Source organism: Lepidochelys kempii, chromosome 1 (assembly GCF_965140265.1).
Source record: "Lepidochelys kempii isolate rLepKem1 chromosome 1, rLepKem1.hap2, whole genome shotgun sequence".
NCBI lineage: Eukaryota > Metazoa > Chordata > Testudines > Cheloniidae > Lepidochelys > Lepidochelys kempii.
Window position 1 is genome coordinate 269,290,892 of NC_133256.1, and position 25,157 is coordinate 269,316,048.

General features: G+C 41.1%; 1 protein-coding gene across 6 annotated transcripts in view; it reads right to left on the minus strand.

Moving 5' to 3' along the window:
- Positions 1 to 24,452, minus strand: part of NUDT4 (nudix hydrolase 4) — a 53,482-nt gene extending 29,030 nt beyond the window's left edge. For 3 of the 6 annotated variants that reach the window (XM_073327557.1, XM_073327556.1, XM_073327552.1), the window contains exons 1-2: positions 23,982 to 24,451; positions 3,025 to 3,135 (exon numbers count right to left, since the gene is read on the minus strand). In XM_073327557.1, the coding sequence (XP_073183658.1) occupies positions 3,025 to 3,135; positions 23,982 to 24,080 (210 nt within the window). In that variant the 5' untranslated portion in view covers positions 24,081 to 24,451. Of the gene's footprint in view, positions 1 to 3,024; positions 3,136 to 23,981 lie in introns of all 6 variants that reach the window. The other 3 variants (XM_073327555.1, XM_073327553.1, XM_073327554.1) reach the window with 2 other exon arrangements.
- Between the last annotated feature and the right edge of the window lie 705 nt (positions 24,453 to 25,157).

Sequence of the window (25,157 nt, forward strand, 5' to 3'; positions counted from 1 at the left end):
CTAGGTGGAGCAAAACACATGCTGTAGTTATCTAGTTTAGTGAAGCGAACTCCTGTATATTTTATAACACAGTTACAAAAGTTTGATTTTGTGAGCTGAAATTAAGATGACATCCAAGCTTTGCCAGATTTATATTCCAAAGACACTGAATAACCAAGCAGTAAATTACTTTGACATGACACTATTCTTGCATTTTTTTGCATGCTCATATAAAGTAAAATCCAATGAGTTTCTCCTGCAGGGAACACAACTGCTGCAAATAATGAAGAATTGCAGTCAGTAGATATCATACATACTGCAGAACACTTTTTAGGAAAAGTTTTTGTAGGCACTTATGTATCCCTCCACCACTTGTGTTTCATTATTTTCCATGTATTTAAGAATTGCTGGAGTGAGTTTCCTAGTCTAAATTAATCCCCCTATGAAAGTTCTCTCAGACATGGGACTACCAATATGTTAAATTTCTGCAGAAGGTCATGTGTGGGGGGGAGGGGGGGAAGGAGACGATGGGGAGGAGTCAGGTGCTTACAGCTAATAGAGGTTAATATAATTATAGATCTCTATCCTTATATTCAATCTTCTACAATGCCAAGACTCACTTTGTTTCAGGTACTCTTATTTAAGTTTGCTGAGAGACAGGGCCTGGTCCTTTCAGCTGGCCAATCCTTCACTACTTTTGGAGACCCTTCCCTTTTGCAATCACAGCCTGTTTTATTTCCATCCTCCATACTTTATTAATCAAGGGCTTCATCCTTTAAGTGAAACCCTTAATTACTGGAGTGGCTTGCCAAGGCCTCTTCCTTAACCCAGATTTTTTTTAAAGTGCTGTTTAAGAGGTTTTGCATTCCTTTTTAAGTATACTCAGATGCCTCATTATATAGATATCTGTACAAGGACATACAAAGTTTCTTTCCTTTAAACGCAAACTACAATAGAAAACTCAAGGTGTCAAGGGATCTTAAAGATTGTTACTTGCTTTTATCAGCAGATGAAGCCATCCTTTAAAGCTAGTTTTACGCTATAAAAAAGCAATAATTAAACCTGGAATAAGAGTGCGATTTAAAATGTAAATTAATTTAATTGAAGCCCAGATTAAACATTTGCTTACAATACCTAAATATTTTAAATCTGTGGCTTTTATGATTTTAAATAAAAGGTTGAAAGAATGCCAGTGCAGACTGCAGTCTTTCACACAGGCAGAAAGCTTACTAAAGAAGCCAGCTAGTTTCTACTTCTGTTCACGAGATACACGCAGCAAGGGTTAGGAAAATGAATATGCAGCAATACAGTTACCAGTACCTCTCAAACTTGTTCTCTAGAATCTCAGTATTCATTTAAAATAAAGCTAGCTACCATAGTTGAAAGCATAAAAACAAACTAGTTTAGCCAATGGAGAGATGTTTTGGTGAGTCTACAGAGAGCTTGGAACAGTTTAGAATTGTGAACTGCCCCCCTTCCTCCTCAGTAAGATATATTACCTTGTGTTTTGGATACGTTATTTGTTCTAGAAATCTCTCCTCCATTTCCTCCTGATTTGAGGATCTACAGAAATCCCTTACCAGGACGTCATCCCTGTATTTTTCCCTTTCATGGTCAACCAGGGACTTCACTGGTCACCTCCTTCTGGAGGTCAGAACAAATGCATATTTTTTTATGTACAACGCAATACCTTCTTTTTAACCTGACTGTCCTTCCTGAAGTTATAACCCTCTATACCAATATTCCAGTCGTGACATTTATTAGTTCATGACACTTTCACTTTAAGTTTAATTATACACATTTCACTTTACTGCAGTTGATCATTGATGTATTTTATTTTAGCTAGAAACTAGCAATGCAAATGTAGTTGTGAAGTAGCTATCAAAAATTAAGTATGATATTCTTGAAGTATTTCTGCAGACTAAAGATACAGATGAAGCCTGTAACTGTGTTTAGTTAGTATTTTTAACTAGTTTGCCTAAGAACAATATTTAAAACTTGAGTAGCAGTTTACTTAAAGAAAATCCTCATTTGCTTTAAGTGTCAAGCTACTGAAAGGAACTGTTTGTTCATCAAAACTTAGACATCTAAACCTGTCTTTAGAAGAAAAATGTGGGTTGTTCCCGTCTTGCTTTATTGATGGATAATGGCCAGAAGCACTATTTTTACCGCTGAAATATCAAGTCTCTTCTTTAAGAATTACCACGATTGGTGTTCACCACATGCCACTTGTAAATTGTTTAACTTACTATATATGATCTTGAAGAAATGTTGTGGTGCAACGTTTTTAGCAGCTGTGCACGTCAACAAAATATTCACTGCCAGAACCTTTTACAAAAATTTTAGGTACTAAGCTACTGCCTATATAGTGTTCTCACACAAGTATACAAACATTACATGATGCCAAAACATTAGATTTTCTTGTAGTATTAAAATAGAAACTTAGCCCTCAAATGAAGAGGCAGAGGTTAACTATTAAAATATTTTCTCAATACTTTGTCAGGAGTTTGAGTCAGATTATTTTAAACTGAGGAACACACTAAGAATCCCTTTCCTTCCAACTACTCAGGTCTCGTTACTTGATTTAAGAGACCTACTAGTCCTCTAGTAGTCCATAACGTCTTACAGGTAAGACTGAAAAATCTGAAATCAAGGTAAAAATAATCAGAAAGGGTTTTTTCCCACCACCATCTTGCAGGCTTCTTTACAACTCTTCAGGAAAAAAAAGGAACTCCCCTTTTACTCTTTGCATGTCACATTCTTTAAGAATTTACTATAACATCTGCAAAATCCAGGTTTCAATCTAATCTAAATATTGACTATAACCTATTTCCAGAGCAACATATTCTGATCATTTATTTTATGACTCATCTCATTTTGAATCCAAATTAAGTCTATGAAATAGGATAAGCTATAAATTCTTCGGAGTTTGTGGATCATTTGAATTTTGGCAAATTAAACTGTGAAAAGTCGCTGAAGTTCCTTTTAAAAAAGGAAAAAGGATCCCTATCTGAATATGAGTGGGATTGTTAAATCTAGGTTTACCTCTTCATACACCTCTCGGACTGCAGCACCTCCTGGTTCCTCCTCTGGCTCCATTCCTCCACCTGGTACAATCCACTGATCTGGGTACCGACTACTACTCACTAACAGCACCTGAAAGGTCAAAATACACACATTTAAGTAGTCATTTGAAAATAATCTGATTGGAGAGTCTGAAGGCTACTGACCATTTTCCTACAGTGTACTTGTTCATGCCAGATGGATTACAGCTTTCAAAAACGTAAATCAAAAATAAATAACCTGCACCTAGATTTACATGTGAAGTACTAACTCTTATTAAAAATCTTGAGATTAATGAAGGTTAAGAGTCAAGGTCCTCAGTCGTATATTCACCTCCCTGCACTTGTTTAAATAGGGCATTTTCTTACATCATATTGGTGAGAACTTTCCTGACTGTTGTACAATGAAATATATCAAGTTGATTTAGAGGGACACCTTTCTAGACGGCTGATAACGAGGCTTCTGTAAAAAGTCCAAATAAGTAGAATTGTCAAAAATATAAAGTTTAAACTAGATATTTCCCTGGAATTTTTACAATATTTACTTTGCATGATTTAATGATGTAACTTCACTGGAACTTGTTGTTCAAGTTAGAGAAATACAAAAAGCAAGAATCAAAAACAAGTTAATTATAAAAATGTTTTCAAAATGTACTAATCCGTTATTAGTAAATTAGGAAAAACCTATTTAAAATGTGTTTTGTCTTCATGTTTAGCCATCTATTTTGCATTAAAATTGGAAAGGACATTTTGGGCAGAAAGGTATAACAGACCTTTAATAAAACTAGTATAGTGCCTAGGACCCCAAGTCAGAGTGGGACTCCACTGTGCTACGCAGTGTACAAAGAGGGTAAAGATGGCTTCTCGCCCAAGGAGCTTTCTTGTATAACTGTTGCCACAATAGAATTTTAGCATTGTGCAGTTCTCACCATTAGCCAGCCATTGCAGTTTAAAATACTTATTTTACCATTTATCCAAGAATGTAGTGAAGTTAAAGGTTACATTGGATAGTTTTATATAAAAGTCAAATATGGTAAGGAGGACCATGAAAATGGAACTCTGATGGAAAGAGCATCTGGAGTTAGTAAAAGATTACCTGTATTTGCGGTCATTTCCACTCTGACTAGTAGATTCTATCTATAGTAGTTTAGTATGAAGCTTCTTGGAAGTTAGCACAAGATAGCTTATGTAACCACTTTTCTCCTTGGGAAATACATTTTCCTTTAAGGATGGAAAGGAATACAAACATGTACTATAAGCGAGCTATTTGCAGAAATGAAGCCAATAAGTGCAAAAAACCAAATTATGTTCTATTGAAAATTCAGATCCACTACATATTGCTCAGTTTAGCAATGCTAGATGTTTGGATGATCACATTTGGCCTTACTGGGAGATTGGCCCAGGGAGAGGAGGGGTGCAGAGACATTTTACAGAACAAAAATAAATCAGTAAGGAGTTCTTAATTATGTATTATTCTAGAAAATATGCAGATTACTATCCAATTGCAATAAAGTTAAACAGAACAATTTAACAACCTAAGGCTGGGATATGGGGTGTTTTGTACTCTCGGGGGGAAAGGGGGGCGGCGGCTGGGAGAGAGCTTGTTTTAATTTCACATACATACCAGTGTTACCACCAATGGTGGACATTTTCCCCCACTATCACTCAAGTGATTTTTAGACAGAACTGGCTTCTATTTTAATACTTTGTCAAAGACAAAAGTCCTAATTTGTGGAGACAGTTACAGCACTATAATACTCTGCAGTATCTCCTATGGTCCAGTTATTGGTGGTATAGTAGAACTAAGTTGGACTCTCTCACAGCAGGGAAGGAAACCCACTACTTACTGGGCCTCTGAAGTGAACTCAGTCTCTTGTATAGAAGGCCAGAATACTGACCACAGGATCACCCCACATATTTTACAACCTACTTTTGTTAGCATAGCTGTTTAAAACCTAAAACTACTAGTAATAGAGATTACTATGGCTCATGGAGTTGCCTATATGGATCCATACTCTATACCCCTAATTTCTTCCTACTAAATCAATAATCTATTATAAGACTATGGGGAAGGAGATATAGAACAAACATAGGGAGTCTTCAAAAATCAGTTATGTTAATTAAATGTAAGAGCATTACCTGCGAGGTTCCCAGACAAGATGATTACAAAGTAGTCTTTAACCCAGGGAGGAGAGTGTGAAGACCCACTGAACAATGATTGTGGAACTGCTCTCCTATTCAAGTATCTGCTCTACAAGCTAATTACAAGGGGTAATGCTGTGTAAATATATCAGTATAAATCCAGGTAGCCTATTTGCCTCTCTGGGGAAAAGGTGTGTTTTAAGAAGATGGCTAAAATGCTGTCCTAGCAAGGGTCAGTATTTACTCCTGGAGGAAGTCTGCACACTATTATAAAATATGCAGAATTTTAATTGTCAGAATACTACAATCATACCAGTTTCAATTATTTTGGTAATTTATTCCAAAATAAATGTCAGCAAGTATGTCTGTACCAATACAAACAAAGAAAAAAAGATTCCCCCCAGGAGTAAAGAATTAAAGAAACCCCCTACAACAACCCAGTTCCAGTTCCTCTTATGCTTTTTGTTGGGTGCCTCAGTCTGGGCGTGTTACAAATGCCACTTGGGCACATGTGCGTGCGTGTGGGAACTATGCCCCTGTGGTCTCAGACACACCCCTCCCACCCCCAGAGCCTAAGCTGTGAGGCATCCCCTGGTTCAGACATCCACACTCCCTCCCCAGAGCCCAGGGATCTCGAGAGCATGCAAGAGAGAAACAGCCTGATGTTGGTCCTGAGCTTGTATAAAGCCACCTGCTTCCTTCAGGACATGCTGGAAACCACAGCTGCCCAGAACCCTCCAGCTCCCTCTCCCTGACAGAGTCCTGTATTTGCAAGCCAGAGAGCCAGGCTCTGCTGGGTCCAGCGGTTCCCACTGGTGCCCAGCAGCTCTGTGGCACCAATTCTGCAGGGAAAAATTAATTCTGCACAGAACTTTAATTCTGTGAAAATTCATTGCACAGTGGCACATAATTCCCCCAGGAATAAGTCTTACTGAAACTGTTGAAGCTACCTTAGAACAGATGGGGTAGGAGCTGGAAAGGAACAGTGGCAGATTACCAAGCTGCTCCTACAGCCGGGTACCTCTGTGCTTTCATTAGTTAATGCTAAAGTTAACACGGAGATGGAGTCATTCACAATATTTGTCTTAAGGCTGTAGATTCATGCAGACATCAGTGTGTTAATTTACCATTATTCTATCAGGAATGCCTTTATTTGCATTTAAGATTTTGCAACCACAAGAGCCACAGTCACATACGTTTTCTTTTTCTTTAAGCACAAGATAGAATCTCCCAGAAAGAGTACCAGCCCACACTAGACAGTTTTACCTCCTGGGCTTCTCAATGTGCTCAAGCAACCTAGTGATACCCTTGGTCTCAAGCAAGAAGTCAGTCTTCACCACTTAGTGTCTAGGAGAAAGCCAACTCACATCAAGTGCTACAAATCTAAGACTTTGGAAATTTCATGCATTACAAAATGTTCTCTATACTTTAATATTGCAGCCTAGTCTCCTCCCCTGGTCTCAAGTGGTGTGTGGGAGAAAGACAGTATGGTTAGATTAATATAAAGAGGCTTTGCTAAGAGCTTTGAGGTCAGAGCAGCATCTTATCTTTATAGAACACACTGATGCATCAGCATGGAGAATGGAAAAGGAGTATGCACCAGCTTGGACAGTCTAATAGGAATGAAGACTGAAAAAAAATTGATGTAAAAAAATCTTAGATAAGTGGTGCCACTGATTTGGTTTGCACTACATGCAAGTTCCAGGACAGGGACAACTCCTGAAAATGAGACACATGCCTTTTGAAAGTCTCAACACTAACAAGGAGAGATCAAAGATTCCTGTACTAGTGAGACTGAAGACAGAAATTTGAAGCCAGGTGTGCACTCAAGCCCAGGAAGAGAATAGACTGCAGCAAAGCAGGCAGTCCAGAATAAAGGGAACGAATGGAAAACTGGAGCGAAGCATATCCTTTATCTTGTTGAGATGAAAGGAAATTTAATAGAAAGTTTTCTGCTTTCTAACACGATTTTCTGGACTTCTACAGAAGAATATGTCCAAGTTGCTGAACTAGTCAGCAACCAGACTGTTGTACTCTGGTACCTCTAGTTGGGATGCAGGATCTAGCTGAAGAAAGTCTCTCAAAGACTGCTTGAATTGAAGAATGATGAAAAGTCAGATCTTTGTCATTCATTATACAGATAATTCCAAAAGTTCAGCAAGTCACCTTTAAGAGTTCATGGAAACTTGAAATCAGATGGAAAGACTAAGTTTGGGGACAACCCTCCAGAAACTGAAGATGGCAACAGCTCTTCTAAATGCAGCTACTAGTTGTTCAGAGAATGGACAACCTTTATAAGGACACCCGAGATGCATGAGTCCTTACAGAAGCTCAAATGAAGATTTAACTGGAGGCAATTCTTCTGTGACACTGGGGAATCTTTTGCTTTTCTGGACCTCAAACTGCTTAGCCTGTATTGCCAATCAGGTCAAGGAGCTCACAGTATCTCAATTTTGAAATCCAAGGGCTAACAAATACTGTAAGTGGCACATCTCTTTACCCAAATACAGGTGCATAATGTTTTTTCTAGGATCTCTCTCAAAATCAGATCCCCATCATGATTAAGGGTGAGGTTGACTAATCCTCTGGGTCTTTCAATCTGATCTTTGTGAACTAAATAGAAGATGTATGGAAAGGGCAAATAAGAGTGCCCTCTCCTGAGGACAGCACAGGAAGAAATTGCCATATGGAAAGGCAATAAAAAGGATCACCACCACAAATGCGAGAGACATTTTGAATCACCAAATCTGATGGTGTAGACGCATCCAGCAGTGAAAACTGCCTATCAAGATTATATCCAAAAGCAAGGCATCAGATTCTGGTCACTAAATGAGTCCCTCAACCCTGCCTCCTCCCCAACACCAAGCTTTCAGTGTGGAAGCAGTTACTATGTTGGAAAGAATCAGGAGACTCATGACTTTTTACCCCTTCTCCCTTGGTTCCAAAGAATAATGGTGTCAGAACAGCATCACTTGAAGGCACCTCAAAGTTGCTGTGAAGACTTTACAGCGATGCTGACATAGTGCTCAATGGCAGCATTTACCTCTTCTAAAACCATTAAGAGAATATTTGGGGAATGGGAAAGTTGTACCTGAGAATTCTCTAGAATATTCTTATGTACTGGAACTTGCTTTACAGGACCTTGAGACCCCCAACATCAAGGCTTCTCTGGCTGTAGAGTGTTTGACTGCTGATGCTGGACTCAACATCAAGGTCTGTTCCAGATCAGTGCCTTCCATGCAGGCAATAAGACCTGCATTGCCACCTCCCACAAATTGTTCTTGAGAGCTATGCTCATGCTCCACATATGAATTTGGAGAAGCTCAGGCACATGAGTAGAATTTGGAATTGTATATTTCCAAGGCAGAGCAAACACCAGGAGTATTCATGTCATCAGCATGTGCTAATGCAGGGGGACATAGCTTGAAGACTGTCTCCACCATCCCCCAAACAAGGAAGCAGAACCACAACAACAAGTGGACAACCATAAAGACTGAAGAACACAGCCAAACAAGGCCCCCAAAGTTACTTACTTAACTGAAAGCCCAGAGTAGTTTCCTAGCAGACAAAAACCGAGTTAAGCAATGGTCATCACCAAGATTCTGCTCAATGCTTATGTATTAAGGCTGATTCCCCCTTATATCCTTTGGTATGGGTGTATAGGCAGGGTGCATACATACATGGCGCTATTCAGAAAGTTTAGCGCTTGTAACCTGAGGGCATGTATATTTCCTTGAGTAGGATCCACTTAAACAATGCTCAAAGAGCAACGTTAAAACCTTACAAGAGGATTAAATGCTAAGCACAGCTGATATTCCACATAACATGAACATTACACAACTTCATGCTGATCAAACTAGCATTCATTGGAGTCTCAGGCTCATTAAGGTCAGAAGGGACCATTATGATCTAGTCTGACCTCCTGCACAATGTAGGAATCTCACCCACCCCCTCCTGCAATAAACCTCTCACCTATGTCTGAGCTATTGAAGTCCTCAAATCATGGTTTAACGACTTTGAGGTGCAGAGAATCCTCCAGCAAGTGACCCATGTCCCATGTCGCAGAGGAAGGTGAAAAACCCCCAGGGCCTCTGCCAATCTGCCCTGGAGGAAAATTCCTTCCTGACCCCAAATATGGCGATCAGCTGAACCCTGAGCATGTGGGCAAGATTCACCAGCCAGATACCCAGGAAAGAATTTTCTGTAGTAACTCAGATCCCACCCCATCTAACATCCCATCACAGGCCATTGGGCCTATTTACCATGAATAGTTAAAGATCAAACTGCCAAAATCCTATTATCCCCTCATACCACCTCCTCCATAAATTTATCGGGTTTAATCTTTAAGCCAGATATATCTTTTGCCCCCTCTGCTTCCCTTGGAAGGCTGTTCCAGAACTTCACTCCTCTAATGGTTAGAAACCTTTGTCTAATTTCAAGTCTAAACTTCCTGATGGCCAGTTTATATCCATTTGTTCTTGTGTCCACATTGGTACTGAGCTTAAATAATTCCTCTCCCTCTCAGGTATTTATCCCTCTGATATATTTATAGAGAGCAATCATATCTCCCCTCAACCTTCTTTTAGTTAGGCTAAACAAGCCAAGCTCCTTGAGTCTCCTCTCATAAGACAAGTTTTCCATTCCTCGGATCATCCTAGTAGCCATTCTTTGTACCTGTTCCAGTTTGAATTCATCTTAAACATGGGAGACTAGAACTGCACACAGTATTCCAGGTGAGGTCTCACCAGTGCCTTGTATAATGGTACTAAAACCTCCTTATCTCTACTGGAAATACCTTGTTGATGCATCCCAAGACCACATTAGCCTTTTTCACAGCCATATCACGTTGACGGCTCATAGTCATCCTATGGTCAACCAATACTCCAAGGTCCTTCTCCTCCTCTGTTACTTCTAATTGATGCGTCCCCAGCTTATACCTAAAATGCTTGTTATTAATCCCTAAATGCATGACCTTACACTTTTCACTATTAAATTTCATCCTATTACTCTTAGTCCAGTTTACAAGGTCATCCAGATCCTCCTGTATGATATCCCAGTCCTTCTCTAAATTGGCAATACCTCCCAGCTTTGTATCATCCACAAACTTTATTAGCACACTCCCACTTTTTGTGCCAAGGTCAGTAATAAAAAGATTAAACAACATTGGTCCCAAAACCGATCCCTGAGGGACTTCACTGGTAACCTCCCTCCAGCCTGACAGTTCACCTTTCAGTAGGACCCGCTGTAGTCTCCCTTTTAACCAATTCCTTATCCACCTTTCAATTTTCATATTGATTCCCATCTTTTTCAATTTAACCAATAATTCCCCATGTGGCACTGTATCAAACGCCTTACTGAAATCTAGGTAAATTAGATCCACTGCATTTCCTTTGTCTAAAAAAAAAAATCTGTTACTTTCTCAAAGAAGGAGATCAGGTTGGTTTGGCACAATCTACCTTTTGTAAAACCATGTTGTATTTTGTCCCATTTATCATTGACCTCAATGTCCTTAACTTTCTCCTTCAAAATTTTTTCCAAGACCTTTCATTCTATAGGTGTCCAACAGGCCTGTAGTTACCCAGATCACGTTTTTTCCCTCCTTTCTTAAAAATAGGAACTATGTTAGCAATTCTCCAGTCATATGGTACAACCCCTAAGTTTACAGATTCATTAAAAGTTCTTGCTAATGGGCTCGCAGTTTCATGTGCAAATTCCTTTAATATTCTTGGAAGAAGATTATCTGGGCCTCCTGATTTAGTCCCATTAAGCTGTTCCAGTTTCACTTCTACCTCATATATGGTAATATCTGCCTTCATATCCTCATTCCCATTTGTCATGCTACCATTATCCCTAAGATCCTCATTAGCCTTAAAGATTGAAGCAAAGTATCTGTTTAGATATTGGGCCATGCCTAGATTATCCTTGACCTCCACTCCATCCTCAGTGTTTAGCGGTCCCACTTCTTCTTTCTTTGTTTTCTTCTTATTTATATGGCTATAGAACCTTTTACTATTGGTTTTAATTCCCTTTGCAAGGTCCAACTCTACTTGACTTTTAGCCTGTCTCACTTTATCCCTACATGTTCTGACCTCAATAAGGTAGCTTTCCTTGCTGATCCCTCCCATCTTCCACTCCCTGTATGCCTTCTGCTTTTTCTTAATCATCTCCCTGAGATGCTTGCTCATCCAGCTTGGTCTACAACTCCTGCCTATGAATTTTTTCCCCTTTCTTGGGATGCAGGCTTCTGATAGCATCTGCAACTTTGACTTGAATTACAGACCGCCTCTGCCTTTAGATCCATAAATTCTTCAGTCCAAACCACTTCCCTAATTTCCTTAATTTTTGAAGGTCAGCCCTTTTGAAATCAAAAACCCTAGTCGCAGATTTTTATTTATCCTTCCATTTAGTTTGAACTGAATTAGCTCATGATCACTTGAACCAAGGTTGTCCCCTACAACCATTTCTTCTATGAGGTCCTCACTACTCACCAAAACCAAATCTAAAATGGCATCCCCCTCTTGTCGGTTCAGCAACTACTTGAAGGAATCCATCAGCTATCGCATCTAGGAAAATCTGAGCCCTATTACTAGCACTTGTCCTCCAGTCTATATCTGGGAAGTTAAAGTCTCCCATCATCATGCAGTTTCCATTAGTATTTACTTCATTAAAAACATTAAAGAGGGCTCTATCCATATCCAAATTAGATCCCAGCGGTCTATAGCACACCCCAAGCACTATCCCAGGTCAGGCTCTAGTAGTTTTCTTCCCCAATGTGATTTTTGCCCAGACAGACTGTCTTATCCATTCCATCGCTTCTTATTTCTTTACATTCTACCTCATCACTGATATATAATGCTACTCCACCACCTTCATCTTTTATTTCTGTCTTTCCTAAACAGCACATACCCTTCAATACCTGTAGTCCAGTCATGACTACTATTTCACCAGGTTTCTGTTATCCCTATAATATCCATTTTCACTTCCTGCACCAGTAGCTCTAATGCCTCCATTTTGTTACCTAGGCTCCTTGCATTGGTGTACAAACATCTTAATTTTTGCTGTTTGGCCTCGCTCACATTCTTTACCCAATTAGGCACTGACATTCTACAGCCAGTATGACCTATTAGACTGGTATCCACACTGCCCTTTGTCCTTTTGTCCATTCTCCTACCCACGGCTATATCCTTTCTTACTTTGTTTTCTTCCCTCTCAATGTTAAAATCCAGCGTGGAGATTACCTGGACATCTCCCAACCATCTCCCCCAAATTCCTAGTTTAAAGCTCTCTTATGTGAAAGCAACTAGTAATAGTGATGACTATTACATTAAATCATTCAGTGCTTAGTGGAATGGTTTTAATCAGCATTTATTGCTTAGTTAAGGACTGAAAACAAATTCTAGTTTACTAGTAGAGGATAAATCAGACTGCTTGCCCTGACTGGAAGCTTAGCATAAAGCCATGCATTTTTACACTACTGTATAAAATGTTTGATTTTACCATTGACCTGAACAGTTAGCACTAAATTGTGTTTGTATGATGGATTGTTTATAGAGTGAACATACCCTTCGAGAAATTGACACAAATGCATGTTAAGATTACCAAATAGACTTCACAATTATAGGTACAGTAAGGAAACCCACAAGTGTGAAGGTCATTGGTTACAAGTCAGCAGTACTCACTTTGAAGCTTTTGTCTGGCTCACACCCCTCCTCCCACTCCCATTTGTCCTGGAAAGTTTTGTGAAGTGTGTAATGTGAGGCAATATTAACTAGATTAAATATCCAAAAATATTAACACACCCCCCCAAGAGAAAAATCTTAAGGCACAGATCTCATTCAGTTCATTCTAATTTTGCAACATAAGACCATAAGAGTATCTCCATCCAAGAATCTGGTCCATTCATGGATGAGGAAATCCTGCAAGTTCCATACTCTTCATGGCTAGTGGAACCGTCAGTAATATCTGGGACCCCTACCATAAGTAATTAGCACCTTCTTTGAAGGAGGAAGTGTAATTGAACCAGGCAAAAACATGGCGAACGCTTAAGAAATTATCACATGCTACTCAGTGACCACATTTGTGAGCAAGCCAATAGAGGTGCTAACAGTCACTTCTAATTTGTTAAGTAAAAAGGACCCAGAATATTGACAAGTAAGTTTCATCCAGGACACAGGACAAACAGTATTTATTGTGCCAATGAATGACTTCATCTTTCAATGGGCAGACATACTGCTGGATTTCTCATTTGATACAGAGAGTCACCAAATATCTCTGTCCTGCCTCAAGAGATGTACCAGTATTGAATGAATGAGCACAAAAATCTGCAACTCTTCATGATCCTCTGGGTTCAGAGCATGAAGAAATGACTACACCACACCTAGGATCCTCACGTGTGAAGTTCCACAATGCAAAATACTCCCCCTTATCCTATTAAACATGAAGCTACTGGGACATTCATGAGACCCTATGGGATGTGTCACCAATTCACTGGCACCTAGTTCTTACCAATATAAAAACCAGCACCATCTCCCAGCAGAGTATTATCTGCCCCAGAATAAATAACTGGTTGAAAATGAAGTGGGAGATAATAGGTTATGCTGATGGGGAGAAGGAAGTGCTTTGGAGAACTCACCACATATACAATCTCCATAGAGAGCTCACTTCCTCCAATGAAGGCAACATGCAATTTTGGACTCAACTCCTCACTAGCTCTCGATATCAGACTAACTACAGCTACTAACACCACCTGCCACCTATAGCTGGCTAGAAGATGCATCCCACCCCATCAGACTGATTTGACCACAGTGATCCACGCATTTGTGACTTAATGAAAGCACTGAAAAGCTCCAACTGTTCAGAGTACAGCAGCTCACCAACCCAGCTGCACAAGTTGCCAAGAACCCATTCCCCCACTGCTCTGTTCTTCAGAGAATCAAATTCCAGGTTCTGATAACCTGGGACAACCTGTGAAATGCTAGCCGAAGGCTTTTCTCTACATAATCGTTACCAATTCTGTTTTAGTGAAACAATGGAGCTGTCAACTACAAATGATGAGATGAATGCAAGCAAGAAAGCAAACTTTAACACATGGCTTTCGACAGTTCCTGGAGTTCTACATCAAAATCTCACTAGGTTCAGAACACAATGCAACACTTATTTGACATGGTCACAGCTTGAGGAATTTCTCTTCTTGTCCATGAAGGAAGGCTCTCAAATTGTATAGCAAGGAATTCGATTTCTTGCCATACTATCACTTATTTGGGATCCCTGACCCAAATTTTGTCCCCTTTCCCAAAAGCCTGGGGAGGTTTTGCCTTTGATGACCAGTTCCCTCTTTGGAGATTCTTTCTTTGTGAAAAGAAGGTGATTCGGATAGGTTAGCTAGCTACACCCACCTCTAAATTTAACTTCTCCCAGAAGCTGAGAGAAAGTTAATCTCTTCCACCTGCCACAGAAGATAAGTTAGCCAGTGTGGCAGCAGGGAGGCAAAAGCTAGTCTCCCAGGAGGTCTTACTGAGCAAGTTTTTACCCCGTATCTGAAGTACGGAAATAGTTGTACCCTGCATTCAAGGAGGAAGAGAAGCTGCTAGCAATCTCCTGGTTATAAGAAGCAATTGGAAGCTGCCTAGCACAGCTGTGGTTAACCAAAAGTCACAGGTATATACCAATTGACAGAACATGTAGCATCATGGGGCTTTCATTATGCAGAAAGCTCTATTAGAAAAACAGGAGGATTTAAAAATCTCTGGGAAGAAACTCAAGACGCAGCTATAAAAGTTCTGGACTAGTCTTTAGTAACTGAAGGAAACATTATTGCATGTTTCTTTTGGGCTCTTTTGATCTCTTGGCTTGTAATAAAATGCTTAAGATACAACACCTCATGTTCTGGAATAACATGTTATGTAATAAAGCTATATATAATATTCAAAATCTACTTAAATTGTAAGGTTGCAAAGTCAGCCACTCCAAGTTAGAAAATGCCAAAATCAAAGTTGCCTTGCGCATACTCTTGTACCAGAATACTGTCATATCCTAATTTTTGAGTGCTTGTCTTTGGAAACTTACCACTCAAGTTCCTTGGATACAGTTTTTAAAAGGTTAACAAAAAAAAATCCAGTCTTGTAGAACCATATCACCCATCCCCAAACGGTGGAATCAGCAGGTTTGGGATCTTTAGATCCAGAGCACAGTCCTCTACCACTTTAGCTAATAGAAAATAGCAGTCTACTGCCAGTTATTCCATGTGGTCTAGCCACTAGAGGGGGATGGAGACACTTCACAAGTGGGTTTCACTACTATTTGCTGGATAGCAAAGGTGTGTTTATACTCAAGAATAATTTGTTCAGTTTCACCAGGTTCTGAAGGGGGAATGTCCTAGTGGTTAGAGACTCATCTGTATCCTCTCCCTCACACATCTCCTCCTGGGCAGCTCTTGCCCCACAATTTCTCCCCCACACATTTCTTCTATCCACCCTGTTCCTCAACCTGCTGCCACCGCCGCCGCCTCCTCTGACTGCATGTCAGGAAGACTATTGAAAGACAGGAGCGTTTCCCTTCTCTCAATTCCAGTGTTTATTGCCATAGTGACCCACAACAGCTAGAAAAAGCAATTGCAGGGTAAGTCCTGCTCAGCCCTTGCAGCCCTAGGAATGCTCAATCACTCTATGGGGATGGCACATGCAGTTTGGACAGCACACAGGTGTTGAGAGGGGATAACTCATGCTCAGTGCTAGGCCTGGCAAGCTGGTCAATTTGACCATAATCAGGTATCAGTAAATACTCCTGCAAGGAAGTCCTAATGTAGGTAGCAGCCTGCCTTTTTGGTTGCCACCTGCTAGCAAGATGAATTAACTGAAAGTTGAGCATCTTAATTGGCTAGAATCTTCTACAACAAACACTCCTTATTTGTATACTAGGCCATCAATGTACAGTAGAACCTCAGTTAGGAACAGAAGAGTTACAAACTGACCAGTCAACCACATGCTGCATTTGGAACCAGAAGTACACAATCAGGCAGCAGCAGAGAAAAAAAAGCAAATACGGTTCAGTATGGTGTTAAACATAAACTACTAAAAAATAAAGGGAAAGACACTTTTCTTCATAGTAAAATTACAAAGCTGTATTAAGTCAACGGTCAGTTGTAAACTTTTAAAAGAACCACCATAGTGGTTTGTTCAGAGTTACGAACCTCCATTCCCAAGGTGTTTGTAACTCTGAGGTTCTACTGTACATGGCAGTTTACAAAGCCCATTAAACAGACATGGTCCCTGCCCCAAAGAGCTTACAATCTAAACTGACTTGACAAACATACAGAAATTAACTCAGAGTGGGGGGAGGGAGAAGAGTTCAGTCATTAAACTTCATCCCTCAACAAAAAGAATAGATGCATAGCCATTAGCTCCTTGAAAATTTGGTAGGCTACCTACCTATCATAACTGCATTTAAAAATGTCTCAGTTGATATGCATTTGTTTAATTTCATACATCTTTTGTAACTGTTTAGTTTGAAAAAACTTTAGCATTTAAGTGCTAACCTAACATTGCTAAAAGGTAGTTTTTTTTTTAGAACTTCACTTCCCTATCCCATTTTTCTGAGTTAAAACAACAACTTGTTTTTTGGAATTAGGCCTAAGTATCTAAGGCAAAGCTTACTGGAACCATAACTCTTACTCTTATTACTATTTTAATAAATTAGTGCTTTAAATTACTACACCATTTTTGACATTTGACAGTATCTGACTTGTCAAATGCATAACCCTACTCAGTGCAGACAGAATATTTGGAGAATTGTTACTACTGAACTAGCTATTCTGAGTATCCGAAAAATCTAAGTTTGCACAATCTTGTAACTTGATGAAGCTTGGTCAAATTTGCACAGGGCAACTCCTATGCCAGATTTCAAGTTTCTGCTCCAAAGCTAGAGCTCCTCAACAAAATGGTTGAAAATGTTGTTTAATATGGGCCAAACATTTTTCCCCTACTCTCAAAAACCAAGAAGCCACTTCAGATTTTTTTTTTAAATAAATCCAAGATGGATAACCATCATGGAAATGACAGGTTTCAGAGTAGCAGCCATGTTAGTCTGTATGTGCAAAAAGGAGTACTTGTGGCACCTTAGAGACTAACAAAATTTGAGAATAAACAAACCACTGAACGAATCTGATGAAGTGAGCTGTAGCTCACGAAAGCTTATGCTCAAATAAATTTGTTAGTCTAAGATGCCACAAGTACTCCTTTTCATCATGGAAAATTTCAGCTTGTGTGGTTAAAGTTTATAATGGGAAGTATAGTGAAGCCTTAACTTATAATACACCTGTAATACACATACGCCCCATATCACAGAGCATAGAAAAGCTTGTGTTCTTGACTGCATGCCACAGTAGATGCTTTTACAGCTTCTTGTGGTATTTTGTTCAAAGGGTTTATCACATTTTCAAGAAGTGATGTATATGGGGTTTTGGACTTAAGAATTCTGTTAAGCCTGCTTCTCTAGTTAAGTTAAAATACTATTAGATATTTCCTTGCTCTGTCTTTAAGAATCCTGTAATTCTAAAATAGTTTCTCAGTTTCTCTTCTGTAACTGAGCTTACCATGGGTCCATAATATTACCATTTCAGCTTGGACTCCAGAAAACTGAAGTCTGCAGAAGACTGCAATGAAACTTTAAAACTGAAGCTTCCCCTGAAGACTAGTAAGGACCAATGCTATCAGGCTGTGCAGCTTTAAGTAGCACTTTAAATGCTGTTGATTCCTCAGGAATGGTCTATATGGGGAATTTATTGGCATAACTTAGTTATCAGTGTAACTCTGGTCACCACACTTGCTCCAGAGAGCCTTTTTCCTCTTCGCAACGAACTAAATTGGAAAAAAGCACTCTTATTCTGCAATAACTGTCCATATGGGAAGTTATACTGATAATTACAACAGTATAGTTATGCCAGTAAATGTTCCCACATAGGCAAGCCCTAAGACCGTGGTTCTCAACCAGGGGTACACATACCCCTAGGGCATGCAGCAGTTTTCCACGGGGTATATCAATTCATCTAGATATTTGCCTCGTTTTACAACAGGCTACATAAAAGTCAGTACAAGCTAGCAAAGTCAGTACAAGCTAAAATTTCATACACAGAAAGTGAGAAAGTAAGAAATTTTTCTGTAAGTGTGCTGTGATGCTTTTGTATTTTTATGTCTGATTTTGTAAGCAAGTAGTTTAAGTGAGATGAAACTTGGGGGTACACAAAACAAATCAGACTCCTGAAAGGAGTACTGTAGTCTGGAAAGGTTGAGAACCACTGCCCTAAGACATCAATATATGTGAAATGCTACTTAATAAAACCTTAGATGCACACCTGATAGCATTGGTCCACCCCATTTTTCAGGGAAAGCTTCCTGTTTGCTAGTGGCAAAGAAGGTAAGGTATTTAAGTTTTACTTAAAGTTTGGGGGCATTGTTTTCTTCAGTTCCATGTAAAGTGCCACAGACTGGTTGCCATGCTAAATTCATGATCATGTTACTATGACAGAACTGCAAAGCAGTCTTTTTGGCTGATGTGATTTAACATGAAATGCTAAAAGGTGCCGCTCTTAACTCAGACAACACTAAGTAGCTGTATTTGTGAATGGGCTAAAAAGTCACTTTTTTACAAATATTTCATTAAGTTTGTAACTTCATTAGCTACATTTTCACTGTTATAGTTACCAAAACTTTAAATTGAAAGTTTACCTGCATTTTAGACCGTATTAAAGTTAGATTAAACAATGTGGAGTAATCAGCATGCAGCTGCTGCATTGAAAGGTGACCTCTAAAGGAAAAAAAGAGTTTGCCCTTATGTTGTATGAAGGCCAGAAAGGTCTCAAACTCTTCCGGTTGCACCACCTTCCCTCTTTATACACACCCCACACCCATCCACCCTTGGAAACAAAACATGGAAGTTTAGCCTAACTTTGTTGGAGGTCCCAAATTGTGAAGTTGTGCTCTCCTTAACTGATGATTCAGGAATGTTGACAGACACATTCCCAATTATTTGTAAAGCATTTAAGTTAAATTAGTGTTCAATAAATAAAAATATCCTTCCATTTAATCACTTTCACTATCTTTGTACCTGTGATCACATGATCCTACTAGTCCTACAGTTGTACCCCAAGCTGTACTCTAGTTGCCCAATTTTGTTACAATCTTAAATCCATCCTGAGTACAAACTGTTGTAACCAGATTCCCCGATTTTTTTTTTTTTTTTTTAATTATAGTGCTGAAAGGCCCCACCACCATAACAGGGTGGTGTGGCCAACATTACTTACAGGTGACATGAACTCAAGTTCCTTTACATATGTTAATACCCAAGAGCTTGAACAGGACCATCTTTGTATGATTAAGCTAGACAGATCTATACGCTACTGAAAATTGGTTGAGAAAATTAAATGACAGACTTAGATCACTATGCAAAGACCTCCCTCACCTTAAATGCACACCACAGCCATACTAAATAGGCTCTCACTTGAGCTTGAATAATGAGCCCAAACTGCAGCAGAATATGGTTTTTACTGGTAATTCAGTATCACAATCACTTTGGGCTCTTTGCAAGAGCCATTTTTCCTCTTTGTGTTGTGCTTACCGCCGCTTGTAGTTAGTGGGGAAAGAGTATGGTTTACGGATCAGCATGTCAATATTTCCTTTGCAGAAGCAGGAAGAAGTTCCATACCTTTGAGAATCATTCAGTTGTGCGTAAAATAATTTCACTGCTTTAGGAAGGACCAATTAAATATCACTGACCTGTCTTGGCATTAAGATACCTAGAAGAGCACATTACATTTTTGCAGAGGAGAGGTTTTGCTTCTAGGTATTTGATTTTATTAGTATTTAAATTTAGAGAGTGGCTCCAAAATTCTTTAGGTCCAAAGAAATCAAAAACTTAACACGTCAAACTGGCCTAATATCAACATTATAGAACACTACAAAACCAAGACCATCCTCTGTCAAGCCAGCACTAATAGAAAACTCCACTGAACAAAAACTTTGCAATATACCTGTGAACAAATTCTACTCTGACAGTTAAGGGAGCAGAATATGTTCCAGTCAAAAGCCCTATGCCCCCAGATTTAGGTATTATATACTGCCTAAAGCACATTTCAGACACTCAGTTAGGACTTTTATTTACTGGGGGAAATGGTGGTTTTAAAAACAAGGTCACTTTTTTAAAATTAAGTTAAACATGACATCTTGATGAGACAAGATGGGTAAGGAAATATCTTTTATTGAACCTTGTGTCGCTGATATCCTGAGACCAACACGGATGCAACAGCGCATATGACACCTTAATGTCAGATTAGCTAATTTTTAAAAACACTCTCCCATAGTCAAGACAGGGTATGTGGCCACGTTTTCTAGGCAAAAGAACGCATTTTTAACATGTATTAGCTAAATATTAAAATCTTAGTGTACAGAAGACATTTGTGTTTTTAAACACAGCTCAGGTAAACCCTAATTCAATCAGATAAAGTTTTAAAACTACACCTTTTTTCCTAGGGCAGACATATCCTAAGTAACTCCAGTCTGCAGGGATGCAACATGAACAGAACTGGTCTTTCAAATGCACAGAAGCCAGACAGATTTTTACATCAAAGCTAACCATTTGGAAAGTTCATTCAATCCAGGCCTGTACAGAAGAAAAAGTGATCCCACTAATAAGGAGACATTGTTCGAAACAGCTCAGACGAAATCAGGCAGGAGATCCTTCTATTTTATTAAGTTCCCCACAAAAAAGAATACAGAGATCAATAAGGAGCTACAATACAAAAGGAGGCAAACATTCACTACATGTACATGCTAGTTGCTTCTTTGAGCTTTTATATTATGCTATACAGTAAATGCTTTTATATATGATGCTACATAGGCAACAACATTGTTTTTAAGAAATGTATTGACATTCAACGTAAGTCAAAATAGATAACCTGTGCATCTTTCTATACACTTCTGGTTTGGGGAGTTTGCCAGCCTTGAATATGGTACATAAAAGATTTAATTTACAATCTGACTGCATCACATTTAAAAAAGTGTACACTCTCAGGGTGTCCTGGACAGTACCAAAAAGAGGTTAATGCATGCTAAATGCAGATATGGATGAACTCTAATTACAGCAGCTAATTGTTTGGAATTTACTACAGCACTTGGCAAGCCCCATCTCAAAAGCAAACTGGGGAGGCTATACTAGAGAGCACACCCCAAGTGTTCCTGAAAGCACTAGGCTAAGTAATATGAACAAGTGATGAACATACACCAGGAGCCTAACAAGAGGTTTGAGGAACACAAAGAATCTAATGAAATTAAGAATTTTAAGTTACTGCTTTTTCATACCTTCTATTGAGGTTACATGATATAGTTCATGTGACTTAAGAGTTAATTCAACAAATGACTAGCTGTTCAATGGAGTTGTCTGGGTGGAAAGGAGTATGTGGAATGTAAAGAAACAGTATATTTCTGAACACCTAAACTAAGGCCATGTCTACAGCAGCACTTATGTCAGCAAAACTTTTGTTGCTCTGGGCTGTGAAAAAACAGGTTCTGTCTACACTGCAATTAAACACCTACAACTGGCTAATGTCACCTGATTCAGTTTCCACAGTATGCATCTGATGAAGTGAGCTGTAGCTCACGAAAGCTTATGCTCAAATAAATTGGTTAGTCTAAGGTGCCACAAGTACTCCTTTTCTTTTTCTGACTCAGTGAGACAAGAAAGCTGTAACAGTGCTGAACAAAACAGTTGTTTGGGCACCAAGAAAGGCAAAAACCAGCAGTTCCTGAGTACTGAGCTAGGCACTCAAATTTGAGAAAAACAACTGCAGAAGCACTGAAGTGTGCCAGAACACCTGAAGTGCTGCCGGGATCCAAAGAAAAGGTGGTGCAATAGCTGAGGAGACATGGAGCTTGTCTATACCTACAATGCTGCTGTAGCACTTAGTGAAAATGCGACCAACCAGAGAAAGCACGAGCACTATCTACACTGAGAGTTTGGTTAGTATAACTGCATTCCCCAAGGGTGTGGATTTTTCACACCCTTGAGCAACACAGTTATACTGACAAGTTTGTAGTGTGGACCAAGGCATAGTCTCTTGCAGGTTGCTCCTTTACAAACCATGGTAAAGGAGGAATTGAGTGGAATGTCCAGAAGTTAGGATAGTCTCCCCAGCTATTGCAGACCTCAAGGGTCGATACTCTGATAAGGAACTTCTGCTGTCTCAAACTAAGGTGCCATGTCCTAGGAATAAGAAACCTGCAAGATGGTGTCTTTAGAAAAGACATCTTCCCATATGCAGATGAAGGGCGGGGGGGAACATCCAAGTCTTAAATTTCTGGTAGATAAGTTTCATGGCCATTTTAGTTATTTAAAAACATTATTAACTCAAGTTTCTAGTGTTCATGCTTCCAAGTCACAGATAATGTCTAATTACATTGTGCAATGCAACCATCAAAAAAAGTTCTTAAATGACTGCCTGCGCAATTGACCTTGATTAAGGGTACAGAACTTGGTTACCGCCTATATTTGCTGCAACATAAGACCCTGCTCACATCTAAATTCACCATTTCAACTTTCCTCTAAAATTCAGTGCAATGTAGAAAATGTCTATGCAATATTTTTAAACTGTAAAGTGTTCATTCTCCACAAAACTCTGTGCTAAAGACTCAAAGTTCCTTCAATGACAAGTAAAAATCCAAGACAACTACACAAATTCATTAGAAGGGCACAATCAGGTTTATCCCAAATTCATCATAACACTATGTTGTCACACACCAAGCATGCCTCATCTTCAAATATATGCAGTACAATCTGTTAAATTACAAATCCCGTTATCAAATGTTTGGTAAAAAAAGTGCAAATAATGAATATACATTTAATTAAGAGAAAGTCAGCATTTAAGAAGTTATTGTAAGCTAATCATGTTCTGGTTAACGTCAGCACGAAGACTGCTGTACAGTCAAGTCATAATTCTAAATAGCCTACAAACTAAAACACAATAGATTCAGAGAAACCGTTTTCGCCCACTATAACGATTCTGGCCACAAATCACAGCTGGTGCCGCCTATCTGTCAGCACTCCGCTTTACACGCTGGGTTTGTTGATTATAAAATGGTGACAGTCCCAAATATCTGTCCCCCGAAATAATGAAGTTGAAACACATGAAAGAAAGTAATCGAAGTGATGTTTCGCGACGTTATACTTTGAAAGAGAGACAGGTCTTCGCCTGCTGGAGCCCGACGGGCGCGCAAGTGGAACGAGACGCCCGGCAGGGCGATGCGCACGGGTTATGCCGAGATGATGCCGCTTTTGCCACATGCGCGGAACCAGTGATGTGAACAGGCGGCTTTTAGCCCCCATCCACCGTACAACAGCCGAGAGGTCTGAGACACCCCGCCCCCCCGCAACCTTTCTTCACAGCGTCACCGGGACATGTTCTGTCTGAAACCCGGAGCTGGCCGCCCGCCTCCCAGCGCCCCGGGCTCGCCAAGGCGAAGCGCCGCGCTAGGACCGGCGCCCTAGACCGCCAAGCGATCCGAGCGGGCCTCAGGCAAGCGCCGCGGAGCCTGGGAGGGACAGCGTCTCGCACCCAGCCATGCGGCTGCCGCTACGCTGCCCCGGGGCCAGGGAAGTGGAAAGAGAGCGGGACTCCCCACGGAACAGCCCCTTCCCCCGACACCCCGCGCGGGACAAAGGGAGCGGCGGGGACGGGCGATGGGAGCCCCAGATCCCGCCCCACCCCAGTGCCCAGCTCACGGCCCTGCCCCGCCGCTGCCCCGGGCCGCTCACCTCGTCCTCCCGCTCGCTGCGGAAGCACAGACACGCCGCCCGCTTCTTGAAGCCCTCCCGGTCGTAGGTCCGCGTTTGGTTCGGCTTCAGCTTCATCATAGAGGCGGAGGTGCCCCGGCCGCCGCCCACCCGCCCGCCCCAAGCCCCGGCGCGCCCGGCACACGCGGCCCCGCTCCGCCCGGCACCGGCCGCGGCCAAGCTCCGCTCGGTCCCGGCGGGGAAGCGTCTCTCACAGGAGCGAGGCGCCGGCGCCACCGCTGCTGCTACCGCCTAGGGAACCGCGCCATGGAGCCCGCCCGTTGCGTTGCCCTGCCTAGCCTAGCCTAGCGGCTCGCCGCCGCCGCCCCCCTGCGCTGCCCAGCTCCGAGCGCCGCGGCGGCAGCCCCTGCGCCCACTATTTAACTGTAACGCACATTCCTGCGCCCGCGCGGCCCCCCGCGCGCCACCGCCTCCCCGCCGCACTGCGCAGGCGCCGCCAGGCCCGGGGAGGGGCGGGGGAGCGGAGCGCGCGCGCGCGCGCGAGAGAGAGAGAGAGAGAGAGAAGGGGGAGGGAGCTCAGAGGCGGGCGGGGCTGGCGAGGCGGAGGGAGGCGAGCAGAGCTGGAGCACAAGGGAAGGGAAGGGAAGGGGACGGGAGCGCAGGGCGGGGCGTAGTAGCGCTGGCTGGAAGCGATGAGTGGCAGCTGGAGGGAGAGGCCAGTCCGTCACTGGATGGTGTCCTGAGTGCAGAGCAGGGACCGAGGCACTGGTGGATGTGGCCCATCCTTCTCTCTGCTTAGTCAACCGGTAGGCCGGGTCTACTTAGTGGTTTAGCTATAGCATAAGTGCTGGAAGCAGGGATGCTGCCGCACCCCTTGGCTTGAAGTAGTTTCCATCATATACATGGTTTACAGTTTGGGTCAATGGCTCTCAGCACCCCTGAGCTGTAGATTCACTCCTGTGCAAGTTCCTGGCATGCAAGGAGCTGTGTTGGGGGGAGGGCTCTTTTTGCCAATATAACTTTGTGGGTGCTAGGGCTTTTGCTAGCAGGGTTGTGTTGACTGGGGTTGATCATGCTCCGAATGTCTTAGCTACGCTGGCAAAAGTTTTAAGCATAGACCAGGCCTAAAAAAGATAAGTCCGGCAAACTGATGTCAGGCTGCCCATTTAAGGGTTTGCACGGGAATAACTAAGGGTT